Genomic DNA, 24,812 nt, shown 5'->3' with positions numbered 1-24,812 from the left:
TTTCACAAGTTTCAAAATCTCCCCTCCCCCCACCGCATCCCAAAACCAGTCCAACTTATCGTCCCTGCCTCCCTAACCTGTTCTTCCTCCCACCTATCCCCTCCTCCCACCTCAAGCCACACCTCCATCTCCTACCGACCAACCTCATCCCGCCCCCTTGACCTGTCCGTCCTCCCTGGACTGACCTATCCCCTTCCTAACTCCCTACCTACACTCACCTTTCCTGGCCCCATCCCCGCCTCTTCGACCTGTTTGTTTCCTCTCCACCTATCCTCTCGTCTATCCCTCTTCTATCCGCCTCCCACTCTCTCCCTATTTATTTCAAAACCCCCTTCCCCTCCCCCTTTTCAGATCAATTCTGGTGATTGTTTTGTCTCTGGCAGAATAGTGACTGTCATAGGGGATAATTGCTGATAATATAGCTGGACATCATAGTTAACTGGAAGGTACTGGGAGGTCTCAAAGAGGAATAGTTTGAGCAGGTCGCAGAGCCTACTGTGCATGTAGAGAGTGTAAGATCAGCAACAGAATCAGAACCTCCAGACTTATGGGTTCTGGGAGTAAAGCAAGCACATTAATAGCAATGTGAAGGGCCTCAATAAAAAGCCAGGATAGGTGGCTGAAGGGTTATGATGGCTAAAGGAACAGCAATATGTAAGGAAACCTGAAGAATGGCAGTAAATTTGAGTCACAGGCAGACCTTGCAAGTCACTTGTGTGAACACCAAAGCTGGAACCTTGTCATATCAGATGGAAAATCGAGGGAACAATAAGTTCACAAAATGGCTGTGTCCTCTTGCAAAATGGGAGCAGCAAGTTACTCTTTTATCTACAATATTTGCAACATTCTTTTTGAGGTCCTGCAAGGGGCAATTGCAGTAATCATGCTTTCACTGATGAAGCAATGCTACCCAGATGCCTTCATATCTTACTTTATCTAAAGGTCAGTAAGTGTCATAGAATGCCGATAGCAAATTATGACTTCAAGCAATCTTTGGTGTTACATTGTGCCACTGAATGTCTCATTGTAATACGACTTCTTGTACTTATATTACAATGAGGAACTTGAAAGCAGAACCTGATGTTCCCATTTGGCCAGGAAAATCAATAGCATGTACGGGAGGACATGGTAGCTATCATATCCTTACATTGGCTGTAATGTGGAAAGGAGGTTTGGTGGGGATGCTTTTCATGCTGGCTTACAGAGGGAAACCTACTCCCGATGGAACGTAGACACATTGGCAATTCACTGTGTACATGTTAAGGTCACATACCTCAGAGCTTCTTAACGAGGAATGATAGGGGTGACTTCCTTAGGAATCTCCATGCCACACTCTGTGACATGTAACATACAGCTTCAATATTAAAGAGGAATCAAGTGTCACTTCAATAACACTGTGATCTCTCTTACTTTCCCCTATCAACTCACTGAAATGTCAGCAGTCATGCTTGCTGTTCATGAGGCCTTCATCATGCTGATAGTTAACAGGGCAGAATTTTTTTTTAAGCAAGAACAGCAACCTCCTGTGGCTGCAGCATCATCTCCAAAAGGAGAAGCAGCAAGTCATGATCCACCAAGGATGCTAAAAGGAATGGTGAGAACAATGGTTTATAGAGTTCACTGAAGTTATTTACAGATATTAAAATGGAAATGCCGCAGAAGGTTTAAGCGTGAGCAGTCCTTCTCAGAGCCATCTCAGCTGCTGGATGAGATTTTGTGCTCACAAGGACTTGATGGCAATTGCAACCTTATGGCCATCAAGTATTGGTGAAGAGAGTACAATAGCTAGAGCATCAGAATAATGTACAACACTGGCTTTCCCAGGTACAGGATGTTATCAGTTGTACCCACAATTTTTTTGAGAACTCCCATTGACAATGACGAAGGGTTAAACTCCCTAATGTTCAACTAATTTGTGACTATCAAAGACACATTTTGGAGGTCTGCACCAAATATTTTGGGAGATTCATGACTTGTACAAACTGGAACACACACAGGCTATACAGGACTGGCTGCTGGCAGAGGGGGATTACAGCCTCCAAACATGGCTTATGGACATCCATAAGAAATCCTCATACTGTCACAGAACAAAGGTCAATGCGACTCCCGCTTTCACCAGGGCCACACGGGACAGACTGTTGACCTGAAGGTGACGGTGAGATGCCTGTTCCTCTCAAACGGGACTTTGCAGAATACCCCAATCAGGATGTCCTGCACCATTGTGGCATTCTGTGTCCTTCACAAGTTGAACTGACAAAGGGGGAATATCCTGAATGTGGAATAATTAGGAAAGTGAGAGCAATCATTTGAGGATGAAGATGAGGCTGATCATTGGGAGACTGATCAGGAGGGCTGTCCACACAAGGAAGACAGCAATATTTTGGAGAACCCTACAGCCCAGAGAGAACCTTATTGTCAGCTACTTCCTGGGCTGCTATCTCTTCCCATACAGACTGGGTCTGGTATGGTGATCTGTTGTTGCGGTCAACTAGGAAGAGTCTATCTACCAGAGCCTCAAGGTCTTGCTCCATGAGGCAGGGAGCTAGCTTATTTTTCTTCTATTCATCTGGTCAGCATTTAGAGCAAGGAACACAATGTGAGGAGTACTTCCTGGCCTGCAACATCTGAAGTGGTGTCAAGCTGGGCTTTAAATATGGTGCCAGTCTTAAAAGCCGGAAGGCAGTGATGAGCTCTCCCGTCTTGGTCTGTATGCAATTCACCAAATAACTCCTGCAACATCTCACTTGCATAAATAATGAGCTAAAAAGTGTGTGATCACAGGAGAGAACTCTCCTCAGGCCATAGCAGAAATAACACCATGAAACTCACTCACCTCCACTTTTTTTTTAGCTTCAAGTGGGAAAATCCAAGCCTTGATTTCAGTTCAGGAAATAAAATGTTGGTATCAGCAAAATAACCACAAAACTGCCAGATTATTTTAAAAACCCAACATATTCATTAAAGTTCTTTAGTGAAGCGAATCTGCCACTCTTTCCTGATCTGACTGTAATTGTGACTGTGGTCCCACATCAAAATATTCTAAATTACCAAATGAGCAACTCAGTTGTACCAGAAAACTCATGATTCAAGAATGGTTGGTCTTAGTGGTGTTTGCATCTCCAGAACTAACCTGTAGAGATCTGTGGTGTGATATTCAGGCAGAGGTGCTAGTTTTGTATTCTGTTGCTATTCCTGCAAGTGTGTAGGGATTCTAAGGTTATCCGTTCATGTTGCTCTTGCCAGCAGGCACTTCCATCACCAAAGGCCCATCCTCAAGTTTGCATGAACAGGGCAGCAAATCATTTTGTTTTTTTCATATTCTGCATCAGTCCCCTCTCACCATTTTTCATTTAAACCTATCTACAAATCCATTTGTTTCTTTCTCCCTCACATGTTTATCTAGTTTCCACTAAATCTATGAAATTCACCCACTTCATATGAATGTAGTGAATTCACATTCAAATCACTCATTGGGTAAAGAAGTTAAGAAATTTGCTTCATTTTTTGACTTTGGGATGAAGTTGTGAGTTTACCATCACTGCTGATGTTCTTTATTTAATGAATTTCTAAATAGTAGTTGTAGCTCTAGAATATGGGGGCAAAGTTTATAAGGGGCAAATATTAAGAAATGAAGTGAATGTAAATTTATTCAAAGTGGTGTGACTCTTTGAAATTCTCGACCTAGAGGTTTGTGGATGTGCCATAATTTAATATATTTAAGATTGCAATAGATTTTTGATCTCTCAGGGAATCAATGGATATGACAAGCAGTCAGTGAAATTGAAGCCCAGGATCAGCTATGAACATACTGAATGGAGCAGCATGCCCTATGGGCCGTGTTGTTTTCTCCAGAGCCTATTTATGATGTTCTCATGACAAGAAAGCATGTAACATCTGACTGAATGGCTTTTGCATGTAAAAGATCACTGTCAGAAATATTTAGAAGTGGTGGTTTTCATTCTTTTTTCATTGGAACAGAAAAATTAACTTACAAGGAGAAGCACTTACAATGTATTAAGACATGTCCAATTGACAAAGATATAAACAACTAGGGTCTCATCAGTTGGCTAAGTGGATGATTGCACTTAGGATGTGACAATGCGCCTTTAACATCCCTAAGGAATCTATTTGATTTTTAATCTGTTGAACTCAGTGTGAGTAACATTAGTATCATCATGTTTTGATCTTGGTTCCCAGATTATGGATGAAAGGAGTTAGACTGGGCACCTACTTCAGATTACCATTCAAGGTGGATGCTATTCAGGCCATCATTTATTGTCCATCTCTAATCGCCCTTGGGAAGGTACCAATGAGCCACTAGTGCCTACGCCATTTAGAATCATAGAATCACTACAGTGTGTAAGCAGGCCATTCGGCCCATCGAGTCCACACCGACCCTCTGAAGAGCATCCCACCCAGACCCACCCCATACTGCATTCCCCATGCCTAATCCACCTAACCCACACATTCCTGGACACTATGGGCGATTTAGCATGACCAATCCACCTAATCTGCGCATCTTTAGACTGTGGGAGAAAACCTGAGCACCCAGAGGAAACCCACACAGACACGGGGAGATGTGCAAACTCCACACAGACAGTCACCCGAGGCTGCAATCAAATCTGGGTTCCTGGTGCTGTGATGCAGCAGTGCTAACCACTGAGCCACCGTTCGTAGGTGCTTCCATAGTGCTGTTAGCAAGGGAATTCTAGGACTTTAACCAATGACAATGAAGGAGCAGCAATGTAACACAAGTCAAAACGATGTGTGGCTTTGAAGATAACTTGTAAGTGGGGTTGCAGTTTCCATGGGTCTGATGCCCTTGTTCTTCAAAGTGGTTGTGGTATGGATTTAGAAGGTGGTATGAAGGGGACTTACAGAATTGCTGCAATATATCCTGTAAATTGTACATCCTATTGCCATTATGCATCAGTGATGGAGGGTGTGCCAATCAAATCAGCTGCTTTGCCCTGGATGTTGTCAAGTTTCTTGAGTGTTATTGGAACTGCTCTTATTCAGGTAGGAAGCGAATGTTATATCACACTTGCCCTTTGTAGATGGGAGACAGACACTGGGGAGATATGAGTTAAGTTACTTGCCTCAGAATTCCCAGAATCTGACCTGTTCTTTAGTTACAGTATTCATTTGACTGGTACAGTACAGTTTCTGGTCAATAGTAACCCAGGAAATTGATATTGACTGTCAAAGAGAGATGGTCAGATTCTCACTTAAAGAAGATGGTTTATTGTCTGGCACTTGTGTGTTCCAAGTTTTGCTGCATATGGGTGCGCACTATACTCACTGGGCACGGACTGTATTCATCAGACCTGGTCTTTTTTTTTGTCCTGTTGACTTGTCCAGTCTAATTGCGGCCCTTCAGAATAGATAGGAGATTTAGTAGTAGCGTGTTTTTTGTTATCAGTGTCCATGCCTCTATTCCCCACGGATAATGAGGATTTGATGTACTTCAGCACATGAGGATTTACAAATGGTGTTGGATGTTGTTAGCAGATGCCAGTTGCAGATAAGATTGAACTGATCTGTGATTTCACCTGATGATGTAAATAGTTTGATGATATTCACCATTCAGGCTCAGAAATGAAGAATTACAGATCAGGCAAGTTGCTCTGACATTTGTGGAACTATATTTCAAGGGTAACTTGGACAGACTGGCTGAGTGACAAATACTTGGAAAATGCAATATAATGTGAATAAATGTGAAGTTATCCACTTTGGTCGCAAGAACAGGAAGGCAGATTATTATCTAAATGGTGGCAGTTTAGGAAAATGTGAGGTGCAACGCGACCATGTATCATGGTGGAACAGTTGCTGAAGGTTGGCATGCAGGGGCAGCAGGTGATGAGGAAAGCTAATAGCATGCTGGCCTTAATAGCAAGAAGATTTGTGTATCGGAGTAAGGATGTCTCGCTGCAGTTATACGATGCCTTGTTGAGTATTGTGTACAGTTTTGGTCTCCTAGTCCAAGGAAGGACATTCTTGCTATTGAGAGAGTCTAGCGAAGGTTCACCAGATTGATTCCCGGGATGGCAGGACTGACATAGAGGAAAGGCTGGATCAACTGGGCTTGTACCCGTTGGAATTTAGAAGAATGAGGGGGGATCTCATAGAGACATACAATATCCTGATGAGACTGGACTAGCTAGGTGCAGGAAGAATGTTCTCAATGTTGGGCAAGTCCAGAACTAAGGGTCACGGTCTAAGAATAAGGAGTAAGCCATTCAGGAAATGAGTACTTTGCATCAATGTTTACTGTGGAGAAAGATACGGAAGCTAGAGAACTTGGGGAAATAAATAGTGACATCTTGAAAAATGTCCATATTACAGAGGAGGAGGTGCTGGATGTCTTAAAAAGCATAAAGGTGAATAAATCCCCAGGACCTGATCAGGTGTACCCTAAAATTTTGTGGGAAGGTAGGGAAGTGATTGCTGGGCCCCTTGCTGAGAGACTTGTATCATCGATATCTATAGGTGAGGTGCCAGAAGACTGGAGGCCTCTAATGTGGTACCACTATTTAAGAAAGGTGGTAAGGAAAAGCCAGGGAACTACAGACCAGTAAGCCTGACATCAGTGGCAGGCATGTTGTTGGATGGGATCCTGAGGGACAGGAATTACATGTATTTGGAAAGGCAAAGACTGATTAGGGATAGTCAACATGGCTGTGTGCATGGGAAATTGTGTCTCACAAACCTAATTGAGTTTTTTGAAGAGATAACAAAGAGGATTGTTGAAGGCAGTGTGGTGGACATGATCTATGTGGACTTCAGTAAAGCATTTAAAAAGGTTCCGCATGGTAAATGGTTATCAAGGTTAGATTATGTGGAATACAGAGGGTGGTGTTGGAGGGTTGCTTTTCAAACTAGAGGCCTGTGACCAATGGTGTGCCACGAGGATTGGTGCTGGTCCACTGCTTTTGGTCATTTATATAAATGATTTGGATGTGAACATAGGAGGTATGGGTGGTAAGTTTGCAGATGACACCAAAATTGATGGTGTAGTGGACAGCCAAGAATGTTACCTCAAAGTACGACGGGACCTTGATCAGATGGGCCAATGGGCAGAGGAGTGGCAGATGGAGTTTAATTTAGATGAATGTGAAGTACTGCATTTTGGAAAGGTAAATCAGGGCAGGACTTATACACTTAATGATAAGATCCTGGGGAGTGTTCCTGAACAAAGACATCTTGGAGTGCAGGTTCATAGTTCTTTGAAAATGGAGTTGCAGTTAGACAGGATAGTGAAGAAGGATTTGGTATGCTTGACTTTATTGGTCAGTGTACTGAGTATAGCAGTTGGGTGGTCATGTTGCGGCTATACATGACATTGGTTAGGCCACTTTTGGAATACTGCATTCAATTCTGGTCTTCCTGCTTGAGGAAGGATGTTGAGAAACCTGAAAGGGTTCAGAAAAGATATACAAGAATTTTGCCAGGGTTGAAGGGTTTAAGCGATAGGCAGAGGCTGAATCGGCTGGGTCCGTTTTCCCTGGAGCATGGGAGGCTGAGGGGCGACCATAGAGATTTATAAAATCAAGAGAGGCATAAATAGGGTGAATAGTCAAGGTCTTTTCTCTGGGATGGGGTGTCCAAACCTAGAGGGCATAGGTTTAAGGTGAGAGGGGAAATATTTAAAAGGGACCTAAGGGGCAACTTTTTCATGCAACGGGTGGTGCGTGTTTGCAATGAGCTGCCAGAGGCTGGTGGAAGCTGGTATAACTACAGCATTTAAAAGGCATTTGAATGGGTATATGAATAGGAAGGGTTCAGAGGGATATGGGCCAAATGCTGGCGAATGGGACCAAATTAATCTAGGATATCTGGTTGGCGTGGACAAGTTGGACTGAAGGGTCTGTTTCTATGCTTTACCGCTCTATGACTAAGATGAGGAAGAATTTCTTCACTCAGAGTTGTGAGCCTGTGGAATTCTTTCTCATTGTAAGCTTCGTTAGATATATTAAAGAGGGGGGTGGACATGGCCCATGTGACTAAAGGGATCAAGGTTTATGGAGAGAAAACAGGAATGGGATACTTGAAGTTGCATGATCAGCCATGATCATATTGAATGGTGGTGCAGGCTCAAAGGGCTGAATGGCCTACTCCTGCATCTGTTTTCCATGTATCTGTGTTTCTAAGTTCTGAATCCGCAGGGCAAGATGTTTGGTTGATGATAATTTTGCCTGAGTCAAGCTCCCATCCCATAATTAAGATCAGCATTCCACTAAAGCATTGAGGAAATGCTGCACTTTTGGAGGTATCGTCCTTTGGTAAGTTTAGTCTTAGCCCCATGTGCTCGTTGTAATAGTGACAAACATTAAGAATCATATGCAACTAAAAGTGAGGAGGTAGTCGGAACTGCCCATTCTGGTGTCTGAGATAACAAGGTGTGGACCTGGAGGAACACAGCAGGCTAGGCAGCATCAGAGGAGCAGGAAAGCTTTGGGTCAGGATTCTTCTTCAGAAATGGGGGAGGGGAAGGGGGCTCTGAAATAAATAGAGAGAGGGGACGGGCGGTGATAGCAGGTAGATAGTGGAGCGGATAGGTGGGAGAGAAGACGGACAGGTCAAGGAGGCGGGGATGAAGCTAGTAAAGGTGAGTGTAGGTAGGAAGTAGGAGTGCGGATTGGTCAGTGAGGTGGGAGGAGCAGATAGGTGGGAGAGGAGACGGACAGGTCGAAGAGGCGGGGATGAGAGGGGGTGCTGGTCTTGGGATGAGGTCAGGGTTGGGGAGATTTTGAAGCTAGTAAAGTCCACATTGAGACCATTGGGTTGTAGGCTTCCAAGGCGGAATATGGGGTGCAGAAGTGAGAAGTATCACTTTCAAGCATAATTGCTGGTCTTTCATTCAATTTCTTTCTGAGACATCTTTCTGTGTGTGAAATGATTGCTTCATTTACTGATACAACAAAAGAAAATGTAGTTAATTGTGTCTAAAGAAATGTAGGATATGTCTCTGCCATGATAATGTTCTTTGTAAATGTCTTCGAAATTAAAACAAAAAGTTTTAAAAAGATGTTACCCAACCATGAACTGTTCTCAAACACCTCCTGGTGGCGGGTTCATGAGCAGCATCCACAGACTTTTGAAAATAGGTTATCTGCCAGATTGCTTGATTGGCAAATGCTTCAAGGCTTGTTGGAGGAGAAAAGAGGGAGAATGGTTGTAGGTAAAGATCTGAAAAACAAATGTGTGATCCTGCTGTTTTGCTCACCATGACAAGATCCATTAATGTCAGTGAGGAACTCTGCTGTGTTCCACACTAGGCAGCCTGATGAAACCACTGACATAGTGAGCTGGATTTGTTGAGAGATAGTAGGAACTGCAGATGCTGGAGAATCTGAGATAATATGGTGTAGAGCTGGATGAACACAGCAGGCCAAACAGCGTCAGAGGAGCAGGAAAGCTGACGTTGCGGGCCCAGACCCTTTGTTGAGCCGATTTAAGCAAGAACCATGGTAGTTCTTAAGCATCAATCTCCTGGCAGTAGGAAAACATTGCCTGATGTAATCAATGCAAGGAGGGATTTGCACAAATTTACTGGCTGCCAGTTGTAAGATATCATAGGGTTTGCTAATGAGCCAATTGAGACTTATTGCCCAGAAGCTACAGTAACTTATGGTGACTCAGGGATTAAATGGATTCCGCATAGGTCTTTCATACTTTGGGAAAACTGTCTAGCAAAATCTGTCTGTTTTGCCAGCAGCCCCCAGGAGAGTCCTGGTAGTCATGCGCTCTGTACCTGATCAAGAGACCCAGTACAAGTCTAAGTCTCCACGCGCACCCCTCTCCTGCAGTTCCCATTCTGCCTTTACGCACCTATGGCCTAGATCTTCCATGATCCTATGACATAGTTGATTACAGTGAGCCCAGAAGCAACTACTCCCACTGGCACCTGGTATGAGGAATGTGAGGATTTGCCAGCCTCTGATTAACAACTCTTGGCAAGTGAGGCTTCCACCATCGGCGACCTCAATCACAGGGAGAACAAGCAGGTGGTCAGTTAATTGCCTGAAGGGTACTCCCATTGGGTCTTCCTCACAGATTGAATGGGTGTTCCCCACTGGTTCTGTGACCAGTGGTGAGACTGCTTCAGCCAGACCAAGCATGGAGCTCTGGTAAGCTAGGATGTCTGATTTTACACTCATTTGTACACTTTACGTTTATTTATGATGGAAAATATGAATTTCTATAATTATGCTTTTTTATGTTTATGGTATTTGTAAACTTTAACACCTAAACTATACTAGTTCACATTTCCTTAATTCATTCATGGGATGAGGGCATCACTGGTTAGGCAGCATTTATTGCCCAGAGGACAGTTAAGAGTCAACCACATTGCTGTGGGCCTGGAGTCACACGTAGTCCAGACCAGGTAAGGATGGCAGTTTCCTTCCCTAAAGGGCATTAGTGAACCAGATGGGTTTTTCCTGACAATCAACATTAGATTCATGGTTGTTACTTGATTCTTAATTCCAAATATTTATTGAATTCAAATTCCACCATCTGCCATGGCAGGATTCAAACCAAGGTCCCCGGAATGTTCTGTGGCTCTCTGGATTAATAGTCCAGCAATAATACCATTAGGCCACCACCTCCCTGATTTGTTTTGTATCTCTCTTGAAGTTGCTGATGCTTGGTGGGATTACTTTGGCAAACCTCAACAGCCCCAATGAGGACTAGCAAAGACAGGGGCGAATATGAATGGTAAATTGTTTGAAACAAGCACAGAAAATGCTGGAGAAACTCAGTGGAACTGGCAGCACTTGGAGAGAGAAACAGAGTTAACATTTAAAGTCTGATATGACTCTTTCCTAAGCTGTGAAGAAGAGTCTCTGTTAGTCTCTCCACAGATGTTGCCAGACCTGCTGTCTTTAGAACATAGAATATAGAACAGTACAGCACAGTACAGGCCCTTCAGCCCAATATGTTGTGCAGACCTTTGTCCAGCAGTTTCTGTTTTTGCTTCCATTTTCCAGCATTTACAGCATTTTGTTTCTATTTGAGTAATTTGTTTGTTACTGAAAACGGAATTTTGGGAAAGTTTTGTTCACTTGTGGGACATGGGCATCGCTGGCTGGCGAGCATTTGTTGCTCATTCTTTGTTGTCCTTCAGAAAGTGGTGGTCAGATGCCTTCTTGAACCACTGCAGTCAATGTACTGTCGGTAGACCCACAGAGGGAGGAAATTTTGGGATTTTGACCCAGCAACAATGAAGGAACAGCGATATATTTCCAAGTCAGGATGGTGAGTGGCTGGGAGGGGAACTTGCAGGTTGTGGTGTTCCCATGTATCTTCTGTCCTTGTCCTCCTTGATGGAAGCAGTCATGGTTGTCTGCGAATCTTTGGAAAAGTTCTGCAGTGTGTCTTGTAGATAGTACACACACTGCTGCTATTGAGTTGGTGGTGGAGGGAGTGGATGTGGTGCCAGTTAAGCAGGTTGCTTTTTACTGTTTGGTGTCAAGCTTCTTGAGTGTCATTGGAGCTGCACTCATCCAGGCAAGTGGAAGTATGCCATCATACTCCTGACTTTTGGGAGTCAAGGGGTGAGTTACTTTCTGCAGAATTCCTACTCTCTAATTTGCGCTTGTAGCCAGTGTGTTTGTGTCGAATGGAGCTCAGGAAGACTGACAAGTATATCAACTCTGTGATCATGGTTTTTTTGACCCTTTCAGTGCTTGAACATCTAATGTAGAAGACTTTTCAACACAGTATTGGTTTCTTCTGTTTGCCTGTTCTGGTGGCCAGATAAAATCCCATGATATTATTGAAAGAGGACCGGGGAATTAATTTGGTGCCCTGACCAACGTTTATCCCTGAACCAATACAATGGAAACGAATTTGCAATTGAATTATTTATCTCTTTGTTTATGAGAATTCATGCACAGCGCTGCGACTGAATTTGTCTTCTTCATTATTTAATTGGCTAAGAAGCAAATAGGACCCTCTCAGAACAAGGAAGATGAAATATATTTTAAAAAAAGTTTTCCTCTATGTCAGAGTCTGATTGATATGGACTTTAGAGTTAATTTTTCGAACCTATATGTTAAAAACCACTGAGTTTCATTTGGTAAACTACTCTGGTGATACAGCTTTTTGGAACTGTGAGAAAAGTGTTTTTGATTTGTTACTTCTAAGGCTTTTAAAGTTATTTGATGTGTGTTTTTGGTATGAGTAAGATTGTTCTGAATCCTGAGAGATTGCACTAATTTCACTTCTTCATGCAGTGCTTCCTGGTATTTGCAGCAAATTTGGTTTTGTTGCTGTAATTAGATGAGAATAATTAACTTACAAATGAAGAATTAGAAAACGTCGCAGCAATTACCAGGAACTGATGACAGCAAGAAGGAACCTAAAACACAGCGCACATATTGTATATGTTCTTGAAGTAGGCTTTTGGTAAAGTGTTTTGTATAGAAATATTTTATTACATTTGTTTATGGTCACAAAAGAGAGGACAAAATATTTGCTACAAAATTATCAACATGGCCATTTTTAATATAAAGGTTGTTTTGTTAGGGAATCCTCACGCACGAGGCAACAAAAACTAAAGAACTGCTGTCTAGCTTTTTTGTAGTTCCTTATCAGAACGTCAGGATGTCCTAAAACATTAGAAAAAATTGTTATATGAAGTGCTGTTACTGTTGTCATAAGACAAATATTCCTGACAATTAGGTACAGCTGGACCCACAATTGCAAATGAGGTTAGTAGCCTGATAATGTGTTTTAGTGTGTTTGTGTTGATTATCGTGTTAATAAGTAAAAGATGTCTGCAGGAAATTAAGTTGAAGTTTGATTTAATAGCCCATCTTAAAGGTAGCATCTCTGACTAGATGGTACACCATTATTACACTGAAGTGAAAATAAATAAACCAGCAGCTGCATTTTCATTCCATTGTTATGGTATTGGGCTCAATCATTGTAACCTTTCTCCCCTTACTGACACCAGTTAACTTAATACTGCTAGTACTCCATGTCCGTAACCATTTGCAAACCTGTAACATCCCTTCCATAGTTCTTCTGTTCTTCTGAATCTAGATTCTTGTGCATCCCCCTGCCCCTGCCCACCCCTTTCTTGTTGCTTGTGCCTTTGGATCTCTAGGCTCCATGTTCTGGAATTCCATTGCAAGACCTCTCAAGCTTTCCAATTCCCTGTTGTACTTTAAGGCCTCCTTTAATATCCCAACTTTTTGACAAACCCTAATCTCACTTTATTTAATTTGGAGCCTGTTTTTGTCTATGCCTTTTTGAAGTTCCTTGGAATGCTTTTCTGGATTGAACATGCTATAAGAATGTAAAAAGGCCTTGTTAATACAGATCAAGGATCCCATCCTAAGGTTTATGTGGCTATTATGACTGAAATATCACATAAGGTTATACTTATACTCTTGAACTATGAAGGAGCCTTTGCTAATTTTACTAAAATCCAAGAGAACTTTAATCAAATGCAAAAATAGATATGCTGTAGGCATTTTGTTCAAACCTATATTTAGGTTTGAATATTTCAAAAGATGCTGTCAAATTTTCAAATAGTTACTGTAGTGTTGTTATTTGTCATATATTTTTAATAGACAAATCATGCCAGGGATACACATGAGAAAGGAGAAGCACTGAGCAAGAAAATAACTGGTAAAGAACAGCTAAGCTTAGTCAGGCTTGACTGCAGTATTTGAGATGCCCAATCAGTCTGTCATCAAAACCAGGCTGCCTGGAGACATTTACAAGACATTACTCTCTCTCTTATCTGCCAGTTCTACAGCTGTCTGTCTGTTGACACTCATCTTGTTACATAATCCCACCATCTCATGATGTTCCATGAGATGCTTTCTCAGCTCGGACCTAATAGATTACTTTCTAAGGAAATTAGTCATTAATCTAACAACAGACAAGCCAAGCCCATCACACTTGTCCAGTTACAAGCTGCTCATGTTTACATCAGTTCGTTATTAGCTACTGTTTTGCCATACTAAGGCCCATGCTAGTGGTATTGGCTCCCAATGTATAGGATATACACCTGAATGTAAACTTGCTAGATTCAAGAAAGCTGGTGGCCAGAAAAAGCTAGATTTTCTGATGTTTTCATTTGTGTCTTCAGAATATGGATACATTCTAGACTAAATTAACTCTAAGTTCTATAGATGCTTGGCTAATTCTGTGTTTCATATCATTCGGTTATAGCAGTGGTTTCAATGAAAAGATAATTTACTGATACCTATATCATTACCTCATAGAATTTAAGAAACATCCCATCTGGAAATAGTTATTTAAATGTTGTGTGTTTTTTTTATTGTAACAGTTTACCTAATGTATCCTCCCCAAACTCATTTCTCCATATCACAACAATGCTTCAAAAGTACTTCGTTGATTGTAAAATATTTTGGAAAATCCTGAGGTCTTGAAAGATACTGTACAAATAGAGATTTTTCTTTAGGAGATAGAAAGGACTGCAGATGCTGGAAGACAGAGTCGATAAAATGTGGAATTGGAGAAGCACAGCAGGTCAGACAGCATCGGAGGAATTCGAAAGTGGACGTTTCGGGTCTGGACCCTACTTTATACCTCCACATATACCGTCTGGCAGTAATATTTTATAAGTTGGAAAAAAACTGAAGGCTGAACAAAAGAATAAGCACAAAGTTCCAAAAATTTAGAAATGAATCTATTCGGATTCGTTTGTTACCTAAATATCTTGAAGTCCAATTATGTTCCCATATTACCACACTGACTACACTCTAAAAGTACTTCGAGTATTACGAGACTTCGTGATTGTGAAAAGCAGTGTTTCTTTTAGTAAAAGACACTTGTAAAACGATTCAGTAACAAAACTGCAAGTGAACCCTTGGTCTACCCCAAATGAACTATTTTGCAGCTTTATTGTCAGGATAAAAACTGGAAAATTCTCCAGATCTGAAATAGAAAGTGTAATCTTTCAGTATCTTAAAATAAATCTTACCCGTTCGGATAGAGATTCTTTATCAAGATGATGTTACTTTACAGCGATTATACTTGTACACGATTTCAAAGGACATTCATATAATCTTTTGTGGAAAGTACCTTTAGGTTACAATAAATAACCTTCCAGATTTGTCAATGTCTATGGTAAAGCATTTTCGCAGTGGAAAGTGATGTTGCGTAATCTTGCTTTTTATATATTCCTGTTTGCATTATTTGCCACTCTAATGTTTTTATTTCTGTAAGCAAGAACAAGTTTTTAAAAAGCGATAAACTTGGCCTGCTGTGTTCATCCAGCCCTGCACCTTGTTGTCTCAGATTTAACTACAAGCGGTTCGGCTAAACAAGAATGTTTTTGAACCTTCGTGTAATGGCGGACAAAAAAATCGAGCACATTGCCTTTGGTGTTTCAGTTGTGTCCGTGTGAACGCAGGCTGTTTTCTGTAGAAACCCAGTGCACGTTTGAGGTATAAGATTATTTCTGGGTAGCCTATTTAATGTCTGAATTCTTGGTCTATTTTTAAAAAAAGGAATTTTCATCCCTGTTCCCGACCAACACGGAATCGACGAGAAGGACCTTCATTAGCTGTTATAGGTTTTGTGTCGGGGTGGGGCTAAGAACATTGTTGTGAAGGGGGATAGGTTTTGTGTCGCGGTGGGGCTAAGAACATTGTTGTGAAGGGGACACCAGAACTGCGGCGCAGGGGCGGCCTGCTTCGCTGGTCATTTACATGCTACCCTTCGATAGGCTGCTGGTGGGAGTGATGTGTGTGGCAGACGGGGCGCGGATTGGAAGTTGCAAATGAGACCTGTGACGTCACGATCTATTTATACAGGAGCTGCTATGCCAGGGAGTGATCGGGGAAGTGGTCCATTTGCAACATCTGGAACCTGTGAGTGAGTACATTGCTGTACAGTGCCTCACGTCCCCTTGCTGGCTGTTTCGTTATAATTAAACGGCCAGTCAGCCTTCATTGTTGAACCCATGACTGGGACACGGCAATTGCCTATTCTAAAAGCCTCTAAATCAATGAAAAGCTGATTTCATGACAAAAGTGTACCAATTTTATTTTATAAAAATGCATTTGTGAGATGTTAAATACACTTTTTCTTTAAAAACCTGCAAAATAGCTTTTAAAAATCATATCCCTTAACATTTTAATATTTGATCTTTCATTTTTTTTTCGTCCATATAATCTTTTTCACCGCCCCCAATCCTATTCATTCGGTGTACTTTTTTCATGTGATGAACGTTATATCGACACCCATGTATCTGCAGACCTGGATATGGAGATGATGGCAGGGGCTGCTGCAGTATTTATGAAGCAGTTGTTGGTTGAGCGTGGATGTTATCTGCTGTCATCTTGTTATGACGGATTCAAAGTTGAAAAGTCTGCCGGTTGTGAACGCGGTAAGGATCATATCTTTGTCAGAACTAACATATGTACAGTAATCTTTTATAGACACAACTTAAATTTACTTGCCTGTTTAGGTGACAATATTGTGCATTACCCTTTTAAATGCAGCTTAACAATTTGTTCTACAAATTTAGATATGAAAAAGCTGCATATTATTTGTGAAGAATTCTGCTCATTTTGAAATCTCAAAAAATGATTTATTTAGGCTTCTGTGCCATTAATTCTTAAAACGTTGTGTTCACCCCCAAACATATCTACGGGAAAATAATTTCTTGGAAGGTATTTGTAAAAGCAACCAACCTAACCTGAAATATTCTAAATCTTGGTATGGTTCACTATGAGCAGCAAAGTTATATAAAGAATCTTGATAGTGTCTTCTCCCCAAAAGCTAAGTGAAAACTGACATTTTTATCACAATCTGTACGTTGGTAAGTTAAAGAATTTGTTTCAAATTATTGTACATCTTCTATAGATGTTGTTTCAGCAGTAATGAATGATGGAATTTGTTTAAGTTTAGTTCTGATAAGTTTTTGCTATTCTAATACTGTACATGTGTTATTTGAAAAAGATATATTATTGCAGTGTGCAACTGGTTCTGAATGAATTCAACTCCAAAATGTGATGGATGCTGGAAATCTCAAATATAAACAGAAAATGCTGAAAGCACTCAGCAGGTCAGCCAGCACCAAAGAAAATATTTCAGATTGACGAGAATCTGTTCTAATTCTAAGGAAGTTGCTTACCTGCCAATTACTTCCAGCGTTTTCTTTTTTTAAATGAGTAATAACCAGCTTCCTACTTTATTCCACAAAAATGATTTTCAAAATAAATATAACTGAAATGGCATGTTTGAGTAAAGATTTATCTGACAACCTCATATGACAGACAAATTACCACATGGATTTTGTGGTTCCTTGATGCCTTAATGGACGAATGCATCAACTAATGTGTAACAGACCAGGAAGGTGCCAGATGTAATCCTGCTCTGTTTGTTTAATAATCTCCTCTGGAATACTACTAGTCATTGACCTCAGCCTCCTGACTTAAAATCGAAAGAAAATCCAGATTTCCACCTTTGGATTAATTTCCAGCAGTCCCTTCTGTTATGTGGATATCAGGTGAGGATGGAAACGCGTTTGGATGTGATGTGCCTCCATGTTTGCAGAGCCCCAGTGGCATTCTGGAATGTCTTTCCACCAACAGCATTGTATCCTAACCAGTGTTAGCATGCTCGTGTGAGAAGAAGTACTCAACAGGTATGAAAGAGAAATTGTCATTTTCCTTGTGATTTGCACTTCTCCAGCAAATGAGAAATTCCACCATTCTTGGTTGAAATCAATAATTTTATCAAGAAGTTTCTATTTCCACTTTTATATCTAAATACATAGAATCATAGAGATGTACAGTATGGAAACAGACCCTTCAGCCCAACTCTTCCATGCTGACCAGATATCCTAGATAAATCTAGTCCCATTTGCTAGCATTTGGCCCATATCCCCCTAACCCCTTCCCATTCATATACCCATCCAGATGCCTTTTAAATGTTGTAATTGTACCAGCCTCCACCACTTCCTCTGGCAGCTCATTCCATACATGCATCACCCTCTGCATGAAAAAGTTGCCCCTTAGGTCCCTTTTAAATCTTTCCCCTCTCACCTTAAACCTATGCCCTCTAGCTTTGGACTCCTCCACCCCAGAGAAAAGACCTTGTCTATTTACCCTATCCATGCCCCTCATGATTTTATAAACCTCTAAGGTCACCCCTTAGCCATTGATACTGCAGCGAAAATAGCCCCAGCCTATTCAGCCTCTGCCTATAGCTTAAACCTTTCAACCATGGCAACATCCTTGAAAATCTTTTCTGAACTTTCAAGTTTCACAACATCCTTCTTGTAGCAGGGTGGCCAGAATTGAACACAGTGTTCCAAAAGTGGGCCAACCAATGACATGTATAGCTGCAATATGACCTCTTAAATCCTATACTCAATGCAGTATCCAATAAATGCAAGCATAGCAAATGCCTTCTTCGTTATCCTATCTACCTGTGACTCCACTTTCAAGGAACTATGAATCTGCACTCCAAGGTCTCTTTGTTCAGCAACGCTTCCCAGGGCCTTACCATTAAGTGTACAAGTCCGGCCTTGATTTGCTTTTCCAAAATGCAGCACCTCACATTTATCCAAATTAAACTGCATCTGCCATTCCTCAGCCCATTGGCCCATCTGATCAAGATCCCATTGTACTCTGAGGTAACCTTCTCGGCTGTTCACTACACCTCCAATTTTGTTGTCATCTGCAAACTTCCTAACCGTACCTCCAATGTTCACATCAAAATCATTTATACAAAAGACATAAAGCAGTGGACCCAGCACTGATCCTGGTGTCACATCACTGGTCACAGGCCTCCAACACTACCCTCTTTCTTCTACCTTCGAGCCAGTTCTGTATCCAAGTGGCTAGTTCTCCCTGTATTTCATGTCATTTAACCTTGCTAACCAGTCTACCAGGAGGAGGCTTGTTGAATGCCTTACTGAAGTCCATATAGATCACATTCGCCACTCTGCCCTCATCAATCCTCTTCGTTATTCTTCAATAATGCAAGTGAGTGAGACATGACTTCCCATGCACAAAGCCATGCTTACTGTCGCTTATCAGTCCTTGACTTTCCAAATACATGTATATCCTGTCCCTCAGGATTCCCTCCAACAACTTGCCCACCACTGATGTCAGGCTTACCAATTTATAGTTCCCTGGCTTTTCCTTAGCACCTTTCTTAAATAGTGGCACCATGTTAGCCAATATCCAGTCTTCCAGCACCTCACATGTATCTATCGATGATACAAATATCTCAGCAAGGGGCCCAGCAATCACTTCCTTACCTTCCCACAGAGTTCTAGCGTACACCTGATCAGGTCCTGGGGATTTATCCAACTTTGTGTTTTAAGATGTCCAGCGCCATCACCTCTGAAATATGAACATTTTTCAAGATGTCGCTATCTATTTCCCCACATTCTATATCTTCCATATCCTTCTCCACAGTAAATACTGGTGCAAAATACTTGTTTAGTATCTTCCCCCATGTCCTATGGTTCCATATATAGGCAGCCCTGCTGATCTTTAAGCGGTCCTATTCTCTACCAAGTTACCCTTTTGTCCCTAATGTATTTATAAAATCCTTTTGGATTCTCCTTAACCCTGCGGTTGTTGACTTGCTCGCTGACGAGAACAAGCCAGCTTGGCGAGTAAGTCAACAACCTCACCCACAACCTGAGCTACATATCTTTGCCAAAAATTTGATCTCCTTAACCCTATTTGCCAAGGCTATCTCATATTCCCATTTTGCTCTCCGGATTTCCCTGTTATGTATCTCTGCTGCCTTTGTACTCTTCTAAGGATTCACTCGATCTCTGCTGTCTATACCTGACATATGCATCCTTCTTTTTCTTGACCATAACCTCGATTTTGCTAGTCATCCAGCGTTCCCTCCAGCTACCAGCTTTGCCTTTCACCCTGGCAAGAACATACTGTTCCTGGACTCTGGTTATCTCATTGTTGAAGGCTTCCCATTTTCCAGCTGTCCCTTTACCTGCAAACATCCGACCCAATCACCTTTTGAAAGTTCTTGCCTAACACCACCAAAGTTGGCCTTCCTCCAGTTAAATTTTGATCCGGTCTATCCTTCTCCATCACTATTTTAAAACTAATAGAATTATGGTTGCTGGCCCCAAAGTGTTCCCCCAGTGAACACCTCAGTCACCTGCCCTGCCTTATTTCTCAAGAGTAGGTCAAGTTTTTTGCACCTTCTGTAGTAGGTCCATCCACATACTGAATCAGAAAAATTTCTTGTACACACTAAACAAATTCCTCTCCATCCAATCCTTTAACACTATGGTAGTCCCAGTCTATGTTTGGAAAGTTAAAATCCCTTACCTTAACCTTACAGATAACGGAGATCTCCTTACAAATTTGTTTCTCAATTTACCGCTGACTATTGTGGGGGGGGGATCTACAGTGCGTTCCCAGTAAGGTGATTATCCCTTTCTTATTTCTGCGTTCCATCCAAATAACTACCCTAGACATATTCCCAGGAGTATCCTTCCTAAGTACAGCCGTAATGTTATCCCTAATCGAAAATGCCACTCACACTTCTCTCTTTCCCCCCTTTATATCCTTCCTATAGCATCTATGCCCTGGAACATTAAGTTGCCAGTCCTGTCCATCCCTGAGCCACGTCTCTGTGATTGCTGTGATATCCCAGTCCCATATTCCCAACCGTGACCTGAGTTCATCTGCCTCACCTGTTAGGCATCTTGTAATGAAATAAATGCAGTTTAATTTATCAGTCTTACCTCAGTCTCTGTTTTTGTTCCTGCCTGCCCTGACTGTTTGATTTTGCGTCTTTCCTCAACTGTACCAGTCTCAGACTGATCTCTTTCCTCACTATCTCCTTGGGTCCCACCCCACCATTACTAGTTTAAATCCTCTGAGCAGCTCTAGCAAGTGTCCCCACCAGTATATTAGACCCCTTCCAAATCGGGTGCAATCTGTCCTTTTTATTACAGGTCACTTCTACCCCAGAAGAGATTCCAATGCTGCAACAATGTGAATCTTTCTCCCTTGCACCAGTTCCTCAGCCATGCATTCATCTGCTCCATCCTCCTATTCCTACCCTCACTAGCTTGTGGCTTTGGGAGTAATCTAGATATTACTACTCTGGAGGACCACCTTTATAAATTCCTGCCTAATTTCCTATATGCTTTAGAATTTCATCCTTTTGTTCCTCAGAATCTTATCCTTTTATGTGTTGATCTTGTTGAAATAAGATAGCTGAATAATTCCAGCATGATGTAACCAAGAGTTTCTAATGAGGCTGTTTTGCCAGTTTGTGTTTAAGCAAATAAATGTTTGGAAAAAAAACATAGTGTGTGTGGTCATTCTTTGAACATTTTAAAAAACACTCTCTTTGTAATTAAAAATGTGGTTAAAAGTATAATGCGATGACTTGAGTTTATTTGATTAACACTTCCATCCAAGCAATGACAGGAAGTTTTACTCACTGCGACACTGAAACATAACTGATTTTCACATTGAGAACATTTGACTCATTTTCTTTCCTCTTTTCATGTTAATTTCAGTTTCTATTTTGTTCTAAATCATTGACTTGTACTTGTGTTGTACACTTCATGTAATATTTTAAAAATGTTTTTTTTTAATTCTGATGCCTATTCATTACTGTTATTACATTAATGAGTTAGAATGTTTTTGAAATTACTTAACTTGAAATAAACAGATTATGGTCATCATTAGTTTCATTAGATCCATCAAAATAATAGGCAAAGTACAAATTGCAAATTAATTGTAAACTAATATTGCAGACCATGCTTTTTCAGTGAAAATAGCCCTTTTTTTCTCTAATCGTTCAAGGTCTCACCATGCAGTCTGGAAGATATTCTCACTTGTTTGAATTTGGCCAAAAACAGCTGATATCAATTTCCAGCTAAGAATAACTCAGTATTAAAAAGATTAAGAGAATATTCTTGATTTAAACTTTCCTTCCCTGCCCACTTAAGAAATATTTAACTGAAAGAGTATGGAGCTTTTTGAATTTGTTTTGTTAGTGTAAAGGCAGAAGGCTGGGTTCAAGTCCCATATGCTCTAGAGGTATGACACAACTTGCCTGAACAGGTGATTAATAACACCTAAAGCTTTCAGCTTTGTCAACCTTCCATACTATTTGATGTTCATTGTCTTTTTTGGTGGTGTTAGCTGAGATAAGGATATTGTGCAGGGCACAAGAACAACTCCCGGCTGTTCTTCAGCTAGTTCCATGAGATCTTTAACATCTATCAATTACTATTGAACACCGGTCTGTTTAATTTCTTATTTAAAAGATTACACCTGTGATGTCCAGTAGATATCTGCACAGGCGTTTTTACATAATTTATGTGTTAGTCCCCAGTCCAGATTCCTTTGACTCAAGGCTTATGTATGTATTCAAGAGTTATGTATGTAGTCACATGATACATCTTTATAGTAAGTTACTATGTTCTATAAGTAATTGACTGTGGAGCATAGTGTCATTGTCTCTCCCTAGAGACAAGCATGCATGACAGATGGGGAACGAAGTGGGGTAGAGATTGGCAGGGAGGTGGGGAGGCATGGTTGATGTTGAATGCACAATGTTTGAATGAGATATTTTAAGTATATTGATAAAGTGCTGATATGGATCTCTCTGCCATGATCCATTTCTGGGAAGGAGTATCTAATTTTCCAGCCATGAATGCCAATTGGGCTCAAATACGACTCAGGTTTTTAGTACTAGTAAAGGCATAACAAAAATGTGGATGAAGTAATATAGTTTAAGTCATTTCTGAGAAGGTTGAATTCTCCCTATAGCTGTTCCCTTTAATTCCAGAGATAGGGGATTTTATACCTACTGACAAATCCCTGATACCTTGACCAAGTGGACATCTTCATATGTAAACTTGGACAGTAATTGTCAGTACGTTATTTAAACAAGTGATCCACCTACGCGATCCAAGAGTTGGCGCAATCTTCTTATATTGACTCAGCTAATTCAGTGTAGACTAGGACTCAAATTTGGAACCTTTGTTCTGTATAATCTATTGCTTCTGCCTACTAGGCTATGGACAATGCCAGAGATTGATTTTCTGTTAATATTCTAAATTTCTGTATAGGATGGTTTGGATTCTCCTTTTGCTCTATATTTTCTTTTTTTTGTGATATTTTCTATCGTTTCTTCTTTCAGCCCTATATTTGCTAACTCATTTTCCTACTTAGAAACAATGCTTTTTCTCCTTTTGTGTTAATTCAAGCCTTTTGTTTTCTGTTATCTATTTCAGCTTGCTTTTGAAACAGATACACTTGTTGGCTACCAATACAGGTCACAGCAAATACACAGTATCCAACAAGAAAGGTTTAAATCAAGGCTTGGGTCAATAGCAAAGAGAAACTAATTCATTGCTCCTATTACTTTTCTAGTTTCACTATTGTAAACTAATATTTTTAAAGTGACAAAAATCCAACTAAATTGGACTCAAGTTATTTTCTTTTAGGATTGCTCATGGAGAACACGTTTTTTAAAAAAAACATACAATTGAAAATATGCAACAGATAATATCATACAAATAATATTGGCTCCTTGATTAAGGAAGCCATTCACCCATTACATCTCTGGTGGCACTTTAAAAGAACAATTCAGCGAGTTTCAGTTGAGGAAACCTGGCTCCATTTGCGTAAAAATGGGTCCCTTGTTTTTCAAGAATCCAGAAGTCTGATTTGTGACACTTGATCCGATTGATTACTACAAATCACATGGAGCAAATAGAAAGCCAGGAGGATCTCAATGTTTTTTTGAATGCAAACACTATGTTTTATTGGTGAGATGAGAATCATTGCTTTTCCTCCTTATCCTAGGTTGGTTTTTATCACTTTGCTCACTCGTTTGTTCGAGGGAATTGGAGAAATGAGCAGGAAAGCACCTTCTCACTAATGGCAAAATCTTGTCATGACATTGACATCATCAACAGTTTGATGTTTGGAAAGAGGTGAAAAACATTTACAAAACCATCCTTGTAGGGGAAGGGGATATATTTGGCACTTACAGATGTTCGCTTTGATGGTTGAAGGTCCCAGGATCATTTCCAGACTCTGCTGAGCTAGCTGGATCTTAGTTGCTTTTGACTATATTGCCTTATTGGTTTAGGTAGGTTTTTGATGCTGATCGCAATGAAATTACTCCTGTTGGAAAATGCACATGTGAACTTTGTGTCAGGGTGGGATTGAGCTGAGCTGTGACTTTTGTCCTTTGATCAAACAACTTGTCAACAGTCGCTGTACAGGTTAACACACAAAAAAATGATCAATTCCAGTAAATAATTATTTTTCCTAATGGGAGGGTGGAGCTGGCCAAAGGTAGTGTCTGAAACATACAACTTATACTGTGTGAAAGGAAATTATTCTGCTTTAATGAGAACAGCAAATTCCTAATCCTTGCTCTTTGAAAATTCCAACATAACTCTCCAAGTTAGTAAATTCAGTAATTTAAACTTCTCAGGGCACAGTCACATCGTGTTCTGAATGGTATTTGTCTCTAACTATCTGCTCATCGTGCTCATTCAACACAAGTATTTAATAACCATCAAGTTTGAGAGTCCTTTAGCTTAAACATGTCCTATAACTTGGTGGCAATTGGTTTAACTTGTGTATTTTTAACATGTTATCTTAGGATAACTTGCTTTTCCAATTGTAATAAACCACCTGATAATTTGGCAACCTTGTGTAATCTGACTAGAAAGATACTAGCATGGGTAGTATATTATCATGGATAGAAGATTGCCTAAATAACAGAAGACAGAGATTTGTGGTAAAGGAGGCATTTCAAGATAGCAACCTGTAACTAGTGGAGTA

General features: G+C 40.7%; 1 protein-coding gene across 1 annotated transcript in view; it reads left to right on the top strand.

Moving 5' to 3' along the window:
• Positions 1 to 24,039, top strand: part of LOC109933498 (proton-associated sugar transporter A-like) — a 115,295-nt gene extending 91,256 nt beyond the window's left edge. Inside the window, exons 12-14 of the mRNA XM_048614882.1 lie at positions 15,801 to 15,861; positions 16,244 to 16,375; positions 23,820 to 24,039. Of these exons, the coding sequence (XP_048470839.1) occupies positions 15,801 to 15,861; positions 16,244 to 16,375; positions 23,820 to 23,872 (246 nt within the window). The 3' untranslated portion in view covers positions 23,873 to 24,039. The remainder of the gene's footprint in view (positions 1 to 15,800; positions 15,862 to 16,243; positions 16,376 to 23,819) is intronic.
• The last annotated feature ends 773 nt before the right edge of the window (positions 24,040 to 24,812 follow it).

Source organism: Rhincodon typus, chromosome 31 (genome assembly GCF_021869965.1).
Source record: "Rhincodon typus isolate 14 chromosome 31, sRhiTyp1.1, whole genome shotgun sequence".
Lineage (NCBI taxonomy): Eukaryota > Metazoa > Chordata > Chondrichthyes > Orectolobiformes > Rhincodontidae > Rhincodon > Rhincodon typus.
The sequence above is the reverse complement of the archived record's forward strand: the minus strand, read 5'-3'. Positions and strand labels throughout refer to the sequence as shown.